Source organism: Manis pentadactyla, chromosome 11 (genome assembly GCF_030020395.1).
Source record: "Manis pentadactyla isolate mManPen7 chromosome 11, mManPen7.hap1, whole genome shotgun sequence".
Lineage (NCBI taxonomy): Eukaryota > Metazoa > Chordata > Mammalia > Pholidota > Manidae > Manis > Manis pentadactyla.
This window is the reverse complement of record NC_080029.1, coordinates 43,672,732-43,686,899: the sequence shown is the minus strand read 5'-3', so window position 1 is coordinate 43,686,899 and position 14,168 is coordinate 43,672,732. Positions and strand designations below refer to the sequence as shown.

General features: G+C 46.7%; 1 protein-coding gene across 1 annotated transcript; it reads right to left on the bottom strand.

Moving 5' to 3' along the window:
* Positions 1-850: 850 nt before the first annotated feature.
* Positions 851-10,576, bottom strand: OTX2 (orthodenticle homeobox 2). Its single transcript, XM_036918692.1, has 5 exons — positions 10,488-10,576; positions 10,268-10,338; positions 5,488-5,703; positions 4,362-4,513; positions 851-2,482 (listed from the first exon to the last, which is right to left on the bottom strand). The coding sequence occupies exons 3-5, from the start codon at positions 5,582-5,584 to the stop codon at positions 1,868-1,870; spliced, it is 864 nt and encodes a 287-aa protein (XP_036774587.1). The 5' UTR covers positions 5,585-5,703; positions 10,268-10,338; positions 10,488-10,576; the 3' UTR covers positions 851-1,867.
* Positions 10,577-14,168: the final 3,592 nt, after the last annotated feature.

Below are 14,168 nucleotides of genomic sequence, written 5' to 3'. Positions count from 1 at the left end.
GCAAGACTGTAGGGCTCAAGACAGCATGCGGAGCCACAGACAGAAAAATTAGCCAGAAAACAAAATGGTTGCAACTGCTAATGTTCATTTTAAAAATTACAATCAAAAGTCCCTTAATTATGGTCAAATCTAAGAGCATAAGGAGTTTAAAATTAAATATTGCTTTCACCCAAGGAGCACCACGATCATTGGCCCATTTGTCATTTTTGGTAATTGGTTTACAAAATGCAGGTACAACTGAGAAGGGACCTATGTTTTTTTTTTTTTTACTCAGCCCTCAAAAAAAGAAAAGAAAAAAAAACTGACCAGAGTACCTTATGTTCAACTGTTGAAATTATAGGTTTTAAAACTTTTCTGAAACTCTTTTGTTCAGAAATCATTTCTGCCTGAATTGCTTTCAGATTCTGATTACATTCCCTCTCATGTTTACCTCAGATTTTTTTGGAAGTTAAAAAAAATATCCCCTTAACCAAAAAAGAGAATGGAAACAAAAAATTCTTGACATTCTCATTTTCTGAGGTACTACAGTTCCTCCCTTCTCCCTTAAAAAAAAATTGATCTATGTTAAAATATACCAAATAAAATGCCTAAGAAATTGTTAGGGTATATGGCAGGGAGGGAAAAGCAAGGACAGCAAGATCCTAATAATTTCAGAGCAATTTTGATGAGTCACAAAAGGTTTATATAATAGTTACCCATATCTAGTTCATCCATAGATTAGACCAAAAACTATTTTTAAGGGAAGTTTGCTAATTTCCTCTGTGATGTAAGAAAAAACAATTGGGAAGGAAAGGCTGAATGTGGATTTCTCACTCATAAATGGGGGCATAAAAGTAAAATGGACCCAGTGTTGTGCTAGAACCATTTTAATATAATTATACGTATCTGCCAAATCCAGGAACAAAAGGTTTATGCATATATAACTTTTCCAGTTAACATCTGCAAGCATAAACAACAATGACCTTAGTTTATAAATTCATCAGGGTCAGAGCAATTGACCAATGTCTCTTTACTGCTAGGCTTACTAACAGTAAATCACAGATGAATTAGTGTCCTTTTGTTTCTCTTCTGTCACTCTCCTTGTCCAGAGACATTTTGTTGTAAAGTTTCAGTGCAGCTCACCTCCAGCCAAAGGTAATCTTTTAAGATAAGTACTCAGTTGCTCTGAATTTTGCTTATAATTATAACCTATTTAATCACAGAAGAACCCCTGCAGAGGTGGAGTTCAAGGTTGCATACAATAACAGATCACAGTTTTGAAGTCTAGCACAGATTAAAAACCACAGATGTACCATTTATATAAGACACACACTGATTGTCTCAAACTACATATTGACTCCTTATGAACATTATTTTTTAAATAAAGTAGTGCATCTAGGACAATCAGTCGCACAATTCACACAGCCCTGAAAAGTTTTTCAGTGCCAACTACCAGTTGGTCATGAAACGTGAGTGAGCTTGAGATACTGTCCATTCCTAAGATTCAACCAAGGATTGGCTAAAACACTGAATCACCTCTGCTTAATGAGGCTATGTCCTTCCCTCCTTTCCCTCACAATTTAGTTTTATTTTTGGTGGTGTTTGGTTGCACATGGCTAGAATGCTTTTGATCACTTTTCAAATCAGGAAAACCAATGATCTAAAACTATTACAAGATCTTAAGTAGATTGGTTTGTCCACTTCAAGTTGCTGGTTGGTAGGCCCCTCTAAGGCCCTTCATTTTTCCTTCTATGCCTCCCAGAACATTGATCAGAAGATGAGTCTGAGCATCATCCCATCTAACTCTTTTAACCAATGCCTGGCTAAAACTGGAATGTCCAGCCCAGAATATTTAAAAATCACCCACAAAAAGAGGTTCTACAGGTCTTCACAAAACCTGGAATTTCCATGAGGATGTCTGATCTTTATAATCCAAGCAGTCAGCATTGAAGTTAAGCTTCCAGGAGGCAGTTTGGTCCTTATAATCCAAGCAATCAGTGGTTGAGTTAAAACCCAAGCTTGAAGCTCCATATCCCTGGGTGGAAAGAGAGGCTGGGGACTGATTGAGATGGCTGGTGACTGCATTGGTACCCATGGGACTGAGTGTGGCCCCTGGTCCAGGAAGCTGGTGATGCATAGGGGTCAAATAAGATCCACAGTCCATGCCCCCAAAGTAGGAAGTTGAGCCAGCATATCCTTGACTATAACCTGAAGCCTGAGTGTAGGTCATGGGGTAGGACCTCTGCATGCAGGAGGAGGAGGTGGACAAGGGATCTGACAGTGGGGAGATAGAAGCTGGGCTCCAGATAGAAACCGGAGCACTGCTGCTGGAAATGGCCGGGACTGAGGTGCTAGAGGGGGGAGTGAACTGGCCGCTCGCTGCGCTCTCGGAACTCACGTCCCGAGCAGGGGATGCCTTCTTCTTGGCAGGTCGTGCCTTGTTCTGCCCTCCGCCCTGCTGTTGCTGCTGGCGGCACTTCGCCCTTCGGTTCTTGAACCAAACCTTCAAAGGGAGAGACTTCGTTAACATGGCTTCAGTGGCTTCCTGAAGACAAGAGTGGCTCCCAGACTACAAACCCATCTTACATGGACAGATAAGCTAAAAGCAATCTCTCCTGTCACTGAAAACCTATTGTGTGGTGCTCTCATATATGATCTTGGAATTGTAAGAAAGTTGGGGTGGGGGTGGGGGGCTCTGCCTGAAAGCCCTTGACCCTTTACCCAAGACAATAAAATTTAAGATAATCCCCCAAATCATAAGAATTTGATAAGGCTAAGGATTCTCCATCTTACTTTCCCATCTCTCATTTCACCTGATACACATACATACAGGTAGACCCAGCTGTATGCTGTAACACTCTCACAATGCAATACAACATAGCTACTAGGTCTTTTGCAGGCAAACAAAAGTGAGGGAAAATTGTTACATGCCAAGAACAGCCTAAATTCAAGCAGTTTATAGTCCATCTTGCAGGGAGCATCTGCTCATAATGGAGGGTGGTTTCATCTCTACTTTTTATCTCTTCTAGACAGACTCACAAAGCTCCAAGGAGAAGTGATCCTGTTGAGGAAGGTGGTCTTAAAGCCATGATTTGCTGAAAGCTGCTTTACGGTGAGTGGAGTGACTTGTTTGTACTCTGCTTTGAGCTCAAGGACAGACTTATCTGCTAGTCTCAAGCCTGAGACTTGGAGTATGCGCCTTCAGGGTAGTACCGTTCAGCACACAGATTGAGTTTCCTGTACTATGGTCACTGGCTTGTCAACTTAAGCATCTGCCTGCAACTTTGAAAATTCTCTTTATTGGACCTGTTCATGTTCTGCAGTAAAGGAAATGTGTTTGGTATGTGAGGAAGTGTATCAGAGATGCTACCTGCATATTCTGAGAAAAACTACAGGTATTTTCTGACTGTGGTAAAAATGGTGCTGCTAAGGCTGAGTGCAACACTACTAGCCACTCAGAGCCATTTATTTTCTTTCAGTGAAGACCTTAGTTTAAGCCTCAGAAATGCTAAAATTTCTTCCATCCTACTTTGAAGAAGCCTGTTTCCTGGCTTGCAATTCATGCTAATGTGTCCTAGCTGAAGGGAAGTCACAAGTGTGTATGTGGTTTAGGTGCTAAACATTCTTTCCAGAGAACTCTATATGGGGCTTGTGTTCCACACTGGGGTTTACTTTCCCTCCCCAGCTTAAGGTCAAGTCAAAAGGAACTAAGGGGAGTTTTTTTGTTTGTTTTTCTTCTTGGTGGTGGGGGGGGTGTCACCAGGGACATTAGATTGGTATTTTATCTGCTAAATAACTCAGAGCTTGCATTTTTTGTTCAATCCTTAGGAAGTTAAAGAAAACACTTTTATTGTATAATTTCTTTCTACAGCCTGGCTTTCCCACCAAACTGACACATGACCTAGAGCAAGTCATTTACTTTGTTTCTTCATCTGTAAAAAATATTGGGACTATCCAGCAGCTAAGCACCTTTAACAGCCCCACCCCCCCAAAACAGATGGCAATGCATGAGGATTTCCACATAGCAGAAGTAAAGTCCTAAAATATGACCTGACTATCCTTGCAATCTACCAAGGCTGAACCTCTGCAAGGGACCCAAGGGCACTAGGGCTGTGCTTCATCACTACAGCTAGATTGCCAGTGTTACCTAACCTGTGTTGTCCTTACAGGATTGGGTGGTAGTGCCGGGGGCAGTGGGGGGTGGACAAAAAGGGGTCCGAGCAGGAATCAGGCACTCAAGGAGAAAAGTTTACTGGCCTCGATGGAGCTTTTGTTTGAAACTTTCCTTTGGTCCTCTCGAAGACCTGGGACTCGCCTCAATCCCCAACAATACTGCGCTGCGTGGAGGTCAGGAAGGATGGTTCTGCCAACGTTCATCCTACCTGCACCCTAGACTCGGGCAAGTTGATTTTCAGGGCCACCTCCTCCCGCATGAAGATGTCTGGGTACCGGGTCTTGGCAAACAGCGCTTCCAGCACGTCTAGTTGCGCCCGTGTGAAAGTCGTTCTCTCCCGCCGCTGTTTCCGGGGAGTGGCTGCAGGACAAGAAGCCCAGGGCCCTTTAGGGTGGGGGAGCAGTTTCTCAGTCATAGGGGTCTCTGAGGATGCTCTGATTCCCCCCACCCCCACTCCACAGCACTCCTCTGGTCCCCCCGGCCCTTCAAACCAGAGCCTAACAAATGCTCTTCCCACCCCGCTCTGGCCTCAGCTCCTACCCTGGACACTTGGTGCCCTTACAGGGGATACGCCCCGCCCCCCACCTGACCAAGGAGATCGCTCCAGTCAGTGTCCCTTGGAAAGCTTAACGAAACAAATGAACTCACCCCCCACACCCCAAATAAACGCCTCTCCAAAACCAACCCTAAACCACAAAGCAAACAAAAAAAATTCATTCGGTGAAGTCAGAAGATCCGCGAGAACCGGCAGCTCTTATTGATGGGACACATACCGATTTTGCCCGAGATCCTGTTTTTTAGGACTCCAAGGGCCTTTGTTCGTCCATCTTTGAAATGGGGACATCCTTCATACTTCTCCTTCCACAAGGATTTTTATAAAGAGTTCTGGGGCTTGGGGGTCAAAGGGGAAGCCCCAGGCTTGGCGGGGTGAATTTATGAGGAGAAAGCCAGCTTCTCCAAGAGGGTACGGAATTTGGTTTTGAGATATGAGAAGGGGCCTATCGCCCAAATGACAAGGGCAGTAACCTCCCTAGCCCTACTCCAAGGTGTGTCCCCTGTTTACTCCAATTAGGAATAAAGCGCTATGATTTTCTGTAAACGTTGTGGATCCACCTACTCGCTTCCCCCCAGTCCCTGTCCTCTCCTCGGCCCGTAAATGCTTCATGGCTCTGAGCTGCTTCTCGGATGGAAAACCCAGTGCGGACCTCGCCTGGAGCTGGGGAGGGGGCAGCGATATCGCCAACGCCAACCGCGGTGCTCCCGGGGAAAGGGTGTCATATCCCCACGGGGCAGGCGGGGAAGGGCGGGGCAGGAGTGCCGCGGGGCTCACTTACCCGGGTAGCCCACCGAGGGGTGCAGCAAGTCCATGCCCGAAGTGGTCAGACTCAGCCCATTGACTGCATAAGGCGGTTGCTTAAGATAAGACATCATGCTAAGGTTGTTTGGAGGCGCAAAGTCCGCCCAAATCGGGGGCACCCAGCCGGAAGATCTCGTTTCACCCGGGGAGAACAGATTCAGGGTCCTTGGTGGGTGGGTTTGGAGTGGTGGAACTATGGTCAAAGCAAACAAACAAACAGAGGGGCTGGTTTACTGCTTCGGAGGCAGCAGCTCTTCCACGTTCCACCACTAACTTAAAAAAGAGCCCAGGCTATGCAAGGCAGAGGCTTTTAAAGAACTAGCAGACCTCCCCCAGCTGCTCTGGAACTAGAGGGGATGGAGAGAGACCAGATAAACCTGTCTTCCCCCACCCCCACCCTAAACTTAAAAAAAAAAAGTACCAGAAGAAAGCAATTACAATCTGCCTCCCCTAAAGAACAAAACCCCACGCCTTCAAATGCACACATTGCATTCCTATCCCTACATTTGCATAGGACTCATTGGCTGGCACTAGCTAATTGTCTCAAACAAAACTTGATTGGGGCCATTTGCAGAGACAAAGAACTCTTTGGCTAAATAAATAATGCTGATAACAAAGCCCATTGGTGAGAAACAAAGAAACAATTCAAGAAATCTACCTCTCCCCAGACTGTTGCTTTTCCAAGGCAGATTTTAATTATCTTAGCTTTTTACCACTTTCAGCTGCTTGGAACTTTAAATGTTAGTGCATTTAACATATAAAATACCAACTTGCTAATCGACAAACTTGAGAGAACAGCTCAACCACTATTATTACACATTTGAAGGTATTTCCAGTAATCATTTTCACCTAATTAGTAGTCGGGGTAACTAGATTTAGAGGTAACAGATTTATTAGGGTTTTGGGGAAACTTGATTACATGTGTCTAAAGAACTAAAGCTAAACAAACAAGTATTTAACTTTTAATTGACGCCCATCAAATACTTAAACATACTGGGGAAAAAAGTCTTCAAGATTGTCATGGGGTGTGCTATAAATTCTGAAGTTAGAATCCCACCAATCAGATAATGACAGGCCCCCACATTTGCAAGTAGAAAGGGTGTGCATTTGTAGTGCAAGCCACTTCCATGTTGATTTTGATGTGTGGAGGCTGCAGATCCTGCGGGAGGCAAATTTTCGGACATTTGGGTCCTCAGCAGCTATAACAGTTTCCTGTTAACTCTAGCTGCCTTTTGCACATTTTAGTTTTGAAGAAAGTAGATACATAAACACCCAAACTTGTGAAACGAATAGAATTTCTTAGTGCCCTACAAGTTTCTTACAGTCCTATTTTTAAAAAGAGCTTAAGGAGGGAAAAGAAACCCAGAAAAGTTATTTACTTTCTTCAGCTGAGAGTTTCTTACTCGGCCAAGTCAAAGGATCCAAAATGGATGTTAATATAAGCTGGCAGTTTGCAAGTCTGGCTTTTATTTTCCTAAAGATGGAACTTCACCCTGCAAGGATCTCTACTTTGCAACTTTGACACTATGAGAAATGTTGCCTCAAAATGGTGGACATAAGATGAGAAGTTCCCTCTTACTTTTACAGAGGTTCTACTGAGTTTAAAGGACTCTATGTTTCCATATTTACATTGCTTAAAAGATCAAGACACAAACTTCCGCACATGGCACTCGGTCACCAAGCTTCTTCCCAATTTAAATTTATAGCACAGAAATCATGCTTTTCCACCCTCAGATCTAATTTAATGTAATTTTATAAATGCCCTCTTGGAGAAGTTTGTATTATCTCATCAGTTAAATTAACTTAGTTGCTTCTACAACCAAGACTTGATATGTTATATTCTCTTTTCTTTTCAAAACAGTTATTTGGAGGCTGTGAAAATAATATTGCTTTAAAAAGCAGTCATTTAGTTTAAGTAGCCTCTAAACTGTAGTTCTTTCTTGTTTAATACAATCTTGCTATGTCCAAAAGTTATGTACTACAGAAAAAATAAATCATACCGAATGTACACATGAGAGATATGGAAGTGTTCTTACAAGAGCTTCCACCCAATTTGGAATGCCTGGCACATCTCATACGTTAAAGTAGCACAGTCCAACATAAAAAGCAGTAACAGAAAGAAAGCTGTGGGACAGACATCCTTCTTGGAGTCCTTTGCTCCTGCACCATAGCAAAATGGCTAAAATTCTCAGGACAGACTGTTTTTGCCTTACTACTGAATCATTCTTTTTTTTAAAAAAAATGGAGAAACCCCAAAACAAAACTGGGAGGTTCTCTCAACAGCCAGCCTGGTTATGCACTCTCCAAAGCAGCCATGGAGCCTTTCATCTAACTTTCAAAGCCCCGCAAGGACGCCTTTCTCCCCTCTTCTCTAAACAGAGCCCAGAAGGGGTAGAAGAAATACCTTTTCACAAATATAAGCCTCAATATGACTCGTCATGAAATGGCCACCGGAGAACTCCTACCTAGGAGGAGCGGGCGGCGGTGGCGCGGCGAGTCCCCGCAGCGTCGGCGCCCGCACCTCTGGGCGCGAGTGACTCGGTCCGGCGTCCCTGGCCTGAAGCCCCGGGTCGAGATCGGCTCCACTGCCCACCGCAGCCCGCGCCGCCTTATATCCAACGGTCAATCCGTGCAATCTGTCGCTCCCTCCCCCTTCCCTCCACCCCCCTCCCTTTTCCTTCCAAGGAGCCCATCTACCAGTTGCTGTGTCCTCGCTCAATAATAATTACCTCGTCCGAGAATTAATTATAATAAATGTTTTCTTGATAAACTAACAAGATAATCCGAGGGGCACACGTCCCTTAATTACAGGCCACCGTGCTAGGCTCTGCTTCTCGTCCTGGCTGATTAATTTTCTGCATGATGGAAAGGAAACAAAACTATACGGACTGGGGACTGGCCTGCGGCTCGGAGGACAGACAGCCAAGAGGAAGAGGAGAGAAAGAAAACGGAGATATGAAGGCGCCGCGGAAAACAGCCGGCGTGGGCCACTCTCCGGCGAACTCGAGTGAAAGTTTCTGGCCTCAGGGAATCAAACAACGCTGCCACCCGCGAGGGAGGGAAGAAGATACGTGCCAAAAGGGTTGGCCTTGACTATTAATTATGGTGAGGAGAAAGCCCCGCTGCACGGTCTGTGAGGAGGTCTGGGTGTCTACCTTCCTTTGAGGGGAGGAGTTTCCTTTGCAACTCGTCTCGTGTGCTAATAACTTTTGGTGACTGGAAAAAGTCCCGAGGTGAGCGGGAGAAATCCCGACCCCAAAGCTCTGGCACGGAAGGGAGAATTAGAATTTCAGGGAGTGACTTCCTCGTCTCTCCCCAAGTAATCCACCACTCTGGGGTCAATGCGCCTCGGCCTTCTGTCCCTGAACCTCTCTCACTTCTGTCTGTAAAGGAGGATAAAGCCAACTCTGTGGAATTCTGACGGGCGACATGGGTTTTAAAAAATGTGTCCTAAAATCAGACTGTAATTTCAAGAGTCACTTGAACGCATCAACACGAAGACTTATTTGGAGTTTGCGGCGGACACGTCGCCGAGGCCGGGTGCTGGCAGAGACCTGATGGTTCTCCCTAGGCAGACCGAGAGCTGAGGCTGGACCTAACGTAGCACCCCCGACCCCCGCCAGGCCGCGGCCCACGACACCTCGTTGTCCTGGAGCCTGGGAGGAGAGCTCGCGAGCGCGCTGACAGGCCCGCTCCTACCCGTGTCCAAGAGCAGACACGGGGCTACCTTCCCCAACGGAAGGATTCCTGTCCCTGGCCCCGCTGCGGCCTCGGGAGGAGCGGGGGCCTCTGCCCGCCCCTTCTGCCCTCCCCAGGTGTGCGCCGAGGGCTGCGAGGGCGGGCCTGGAACCATCCCCGGCAAAGTCACGTTCCAGAAAGACTCTTTTATGCACGCTCGTACTGGACCTGGGTCTGGGACCACAGCAACCGGCGGGGGGGGTGGTGGTTATGAGGGTATTGCACTCCCACGTTTTCCTTTTTTGGGGGTGGGGGGTGTTGGTTAAAAAGAAAAGGAGAGCTGGAGGCCTTTGGAAGAGGTCGAGAACGGAGAGCGAACCTTGGTGAGCTGCTCTTGGCCCTGGGGAGGGGCCCGAAAATAGCGAGCGGTAAGCGGCCAGCTCCAGAGCCGAAGAGAAACCCACACTCCCCGCCTCCTCAGTTATTCGCTAGCGCTTCCTCCCACGTTCTTTAGGGGCAACAGGCAGGGGCTCGAGCGACGGGCGCCCGCACTCGCGGACCCGAGAGCGAGCCGGGCTTCGGGCGCGCTGGCCCTAGGAGGTGCCTAGATTATTATTTTATTTTTGGTATTATCCATCCATGTGCTACATCTGCATTTTTTTGCTTCAGACTCTGAAAACGTCCTTGGGATCAACGCAAAGGACCCCCAACCACCTCTGAGGGCCAAAACGCCAAGATCGTAGGGAGAAGTCCAGAATGGGCGTTGACATGAAACCACAAACAAAACCCCTCCAGAGCACCCCACATTAGACTCGCGAGGCTTCCCGGTTTGGCGGAAGCGGCCGCCCCAGGAGTGCGCTATTCCCTTCCTCCCACTCCCGCCCTCATCTCCAGATAGTAAAATCTTCGCAATGATCGTTATTTCAAATCAAATAATTTATAACGGAAAGAAAATACATCATGCTTCAGAAGAACTCCACGTTCTCAGAGACGCATCGGTCGGTCTATCGGAGGTACTGGGACTATGCTAGCAGAGGGACACAAGAATATGGATATAGACAAGACAGACGGACACTTACCTTACAGCAGCAAAGGAGGTTAGAAAAAAAAAAAACAAATTATCCTTCAAAATTCCAAATAGCCAGCTAGCCTAAAAGAAATTAAGAGTATTGAGTTAGAAACCTTGCAGTCTTCACCCGTCCATTAAAAAAAACACAAACGAAAAAAAAATTCAAAGAATAGATAATGAGGAAAGCAGCTCGAGTTCGAAACACGCGTGGGCCCCTCTGCGATACATACATAGTAGATGTGATGAGGGCTGCGCTAACGATTTTTATTTTTAATAACAGTGGAGGCTGAGTTGGAGCTGAGGTCGGTTCCGCTCTCAGGGAGATTTGCTGAGAAAGCGCCTCTCTGGCAACTTTTTGACGCAAACTCTCCAACCAATGGCAGGGAGAGAATGATTGACACATCTAAGCCAGAGGGAAAATAATAAAAACACACAACAGGGGGAGGAAAACAGGCCGCTGCTGCACGGGGGGACAAGCAGGCAACAAATCCAGGCCTCCGACATTACCAGAATGTTCTTGAAAGACACTGAGCTTTGCTTAAAATTTACATTATGGGCTGGAGCGTGTGAACTAATTGTATAATTAAAATGATAGACAGGGAGACCTCCCTTACCTTCTTGTTCTTCCTTTCCTCCTTTCCTCCCTTCCTCCTCCTCCCCTGTTTTTTTGTTTTGTTTTGTTTTGTTTTGGTTATTTTTAGGGAAGGGGAGAAAGGAATCCCATACAATGTAAGATGGGAAGATAAAAATATTTATAAAGGCTGGAGAAGGGTGAAGGTGGGGGATAACTGGGTTATCGCATTCTATGCTCTCAAAAAGTGTGTGAATCAGATAGAGAAAGCAAGTCAGACTGAAGCTTAAAAACACGCCTATGCCGTCTCAAACAGTGTCAGAGCATGCTGAGGCCAGAAAGGAGGCCGGGGGAGTGAGGTGTGGGCTTGTAGGCAAGAGAGATACACAAGTACAAGAAACTATCTTAAAAAACAACGTCTCTCCCTCTCATTGCGCCCTTATAAACATCCCCGGTCTCCAGAGCCAAAGACCCGGACTCCCAGTATCTGCTCACGGTTTTTAGTTTAAAGAAGCCCAAGCCAAGCTGCAAGGAACTCGAACCCCAGAATTTAACGCAGGGCCATTTCAGGGAGACAGCAGGAGCCAGGTCAAGACTTGGGTGTGTAAGAGTGGGGTCGGCAGGATATACCGGGAGAGAGCGAACACCGGAGGCCCGCGCTGGAAACAATCAGTTTCTCCGTTGAAAAATGCCTGCAGCTTAGGGGTTTGGAGCTCACTGAGCGCGCGCGGCCAGAGCAGGGGGGCTGAGAGCCCGGAGGCTGGAGAGTATCGACACCAGGGGACCCGATCTGGGCACCCCAACCCAACTTTTTCTCCTGGCACAGAGAACGGAACCCGACTGCTTGAGAAAGAGAGAGAGAGAGAGAGAGAGAGAGAGAGAGGAGGGGGGGCACAAGTGGATCGGCTGAGGGTGTGTGAGTGGGGTGGGGGCGGGAGAGCAGTTTTCTCTCACAACTCCCAATGCCGGAAAAGAAAAATAAAATCTCTTCCTAAACGCCCTCCCCCCTCCAACCACCACTACCACCACCACAAGTGGGCCCAAAGAAACAGCTCGCTGCGTTTAATTTGGGGACCTATGTTAATGAAGTTGGTAATTAATTCGTCGCTTTTGTTGTCGGTTCTTATACTGTATGTGTAATCAAATGTGGCCGTCCTTGGGATTTACAGCAATTAACGAATTACGGGAGTGAGCAAGAGTCAGCAAGCGCCCAGCAGCCGGCCTGGGCTCCGATTCGGCTCGGCCAGGGGCTGGGCACTCCGCGGCCTCAGACAGCCTCACAGGTGTCTCTAGGGCTTTGGGCCCCGGCGTCCCCACGCGTCCTCGAGCGGTCCCGGGTTTGCACTGCAACTCCTAGGCCCAAGGCGCCTGCTCCAGTCCGAAGAGACCCGCTGGCTGTCGCGTTCCCAGGAGTCGCGACTTTCTGGGGGCCCAGGCTTGGGGGGGAGGGTGAGTACGGACCTTCTTTTCTCACCCCGCCCCGACTGTACTGAAACACCTGGCCACGGCCTCCGTGGCCTTTCATGGGGCTGATGGTGGGGGCGCAATACCCTAGGCGCTCTGGCCCGCGCGGCACGAGCTGAGAACACTTGGACGGAGTCACAAAGCCTTTCGATGAAGGAAGGGCAGCAAATCCATCCGGGTCGTTAAGCCAAAGTCTTTTTCCTACCCCAAGAAAAGACAGTGTTTCCCCCGGTTTAATCACAGTAATCTTTAAGCATCAAAAAACGAAGAAAAATGGACTGTGTGGGTCTGACGGGGGGTGGGGGGAAGAGCTGTAGGGAGGTCTTGGGAATATTGAGATGGGCGCGGTGAAGAAATATCAGAATACGCTCTTGCGATGTTCACGAGGTGAAAAATTTTGGACTGGGAGATCTTTCTGCTGTGGTGTCCAGGGTCGTGGGAAACCCCTTAAGCATGATGTACAGGTTTGCGACGTCCTTTCAGATGGCGGGGGCAGCTGCATCTCCCTGAAAATCCCCGCATTCTGTTCGACTAGGGGCCGATTTCCGCACCGTGGGGCGTGGGAGGGCTATTCCCTTTCCAGCGGCTCGGAGCAGACAGCTCCCGCTTCTCCTTTGCCCTCTAGTCTAATAACTTCGCAGAAATGCGGGGCCAATAAACCACGAGTTGGAAATGGACAGTGTTAAATAAACAAGGGTCTCTTTAAAATTCTCATCCACTTCAGATGTCTAAAGTAAGATTGTGATGATTTTGTCACGGTTTGGTAAATTTACCCCTTTAAGAGGCTTTCATAAATCCCAGAACACACCTTCAGCCAGATTTGAATATAGATTTAGGTTTTAAAACCCAGAAGCTGGAAACACTGCTTTATCAAAGAGAATTTCCCTTTAGCTTAGCAATGTGCTGAAGCTCTTAAAAGATTGGATCTGAGAGAAACAGAGAAGAGAAAGAGAACTAGAGACAGAGAGGCAGGCAGACAAGGGGAAAAAAAAAAAACAACTCTTTTTCTTTCTAGAGGAATTCTGCCCAGACTCTGCAGCAGTTGGTAGCAAGCAAGATTTCTCTTGGCTGTCTCCTGGAAAAGTTGCAAAATTGCTCTTCACCTGTAAGAACATGCTCTTTATTTTCCAGTCTCTTCTTGTCAATTTGGAAATTGCAGACAGCCCGGCTCAGGTACAGTCCCACAAACCCTTCTAGGTCAGGACAAAAGCCACTGGCTTTGGGGGGAGAGGGGGCTGGGCTGTTGTACTGAAAATCTTAGACGTTTGGTGGGAGAAAAAGACTCATGGATGGAAAGTCTAACTCTCGGCTTTCAGTAAGTCCTTGAACTTCCAAAATACTTACTGTGTATTCACTGTATTTTCTCTGTTCATGTTTAACTTTTTTTCTGTGTCGTGTCTTTAAATTTTTTTTCTATGAATTTGATTCATGGTAGCATGCTTTATGTTTTTAAAGTAATTTTCATTAACAAGCTGATGGTTTAAGTGCCATGAGTACAGTTATCTTGCTATAATGAGAGAGAAGTATTCAGAAGCTAAATTAAAATCAAAACACAGGCAATCAAATTATTTGTCAGAGCTTGCATGCAGTTTCCAAAATACGGCTGATATTCATATTTTGAAACCTAGTTTCATGTCTGGTGCTAGCTGGGCTTACTTTCTTGACTCCACATGCCAGGCCAGTTTAAAATATTCTGAACTTTCCTCCAAGTTTATTAACTATGGTGGTGTGTATAGTGAGGGGGAGTGGAGGAGTGGGAACAGAAAGGAGAAAGATCTCAGGATTCTTCCAGGCTAATTAAAAAAAGAAGAACAAAACCCATATTCCCTGAGAACACAGCCTCTCAGTGGGAAAGGAGCTAGTTAGACTCCCTTAA

What these genes read in the sequence shown, in the direction of transcription:
- OTX2 (XM_036918692.1), bottom strand. Translation starts at nt 5,584, where the DNA reads ATGATGTCTTATCTTAAGCAACCGCCTTATGCAGTCAATGGGCTGAGT. An exon ending in CCCCTCGGTGGGCTACCCGG is followed by an intron (nt 4,514 to 5,487) that starts GTAAGTGAGCCC and finishes CTTGTCCTGCAG; the next exon opens with CCACTCCCCGGAAACAGCGG. An exon ending in TGCCCGAGTCTAGGGTGCAG is followed by an intron (nt 2,483 to 4,361) that starts GTAGGATGAACG and finishes CTCCCTTTGAAG; the next exon opens with GTTTGGTTCAAGAACCGAAG.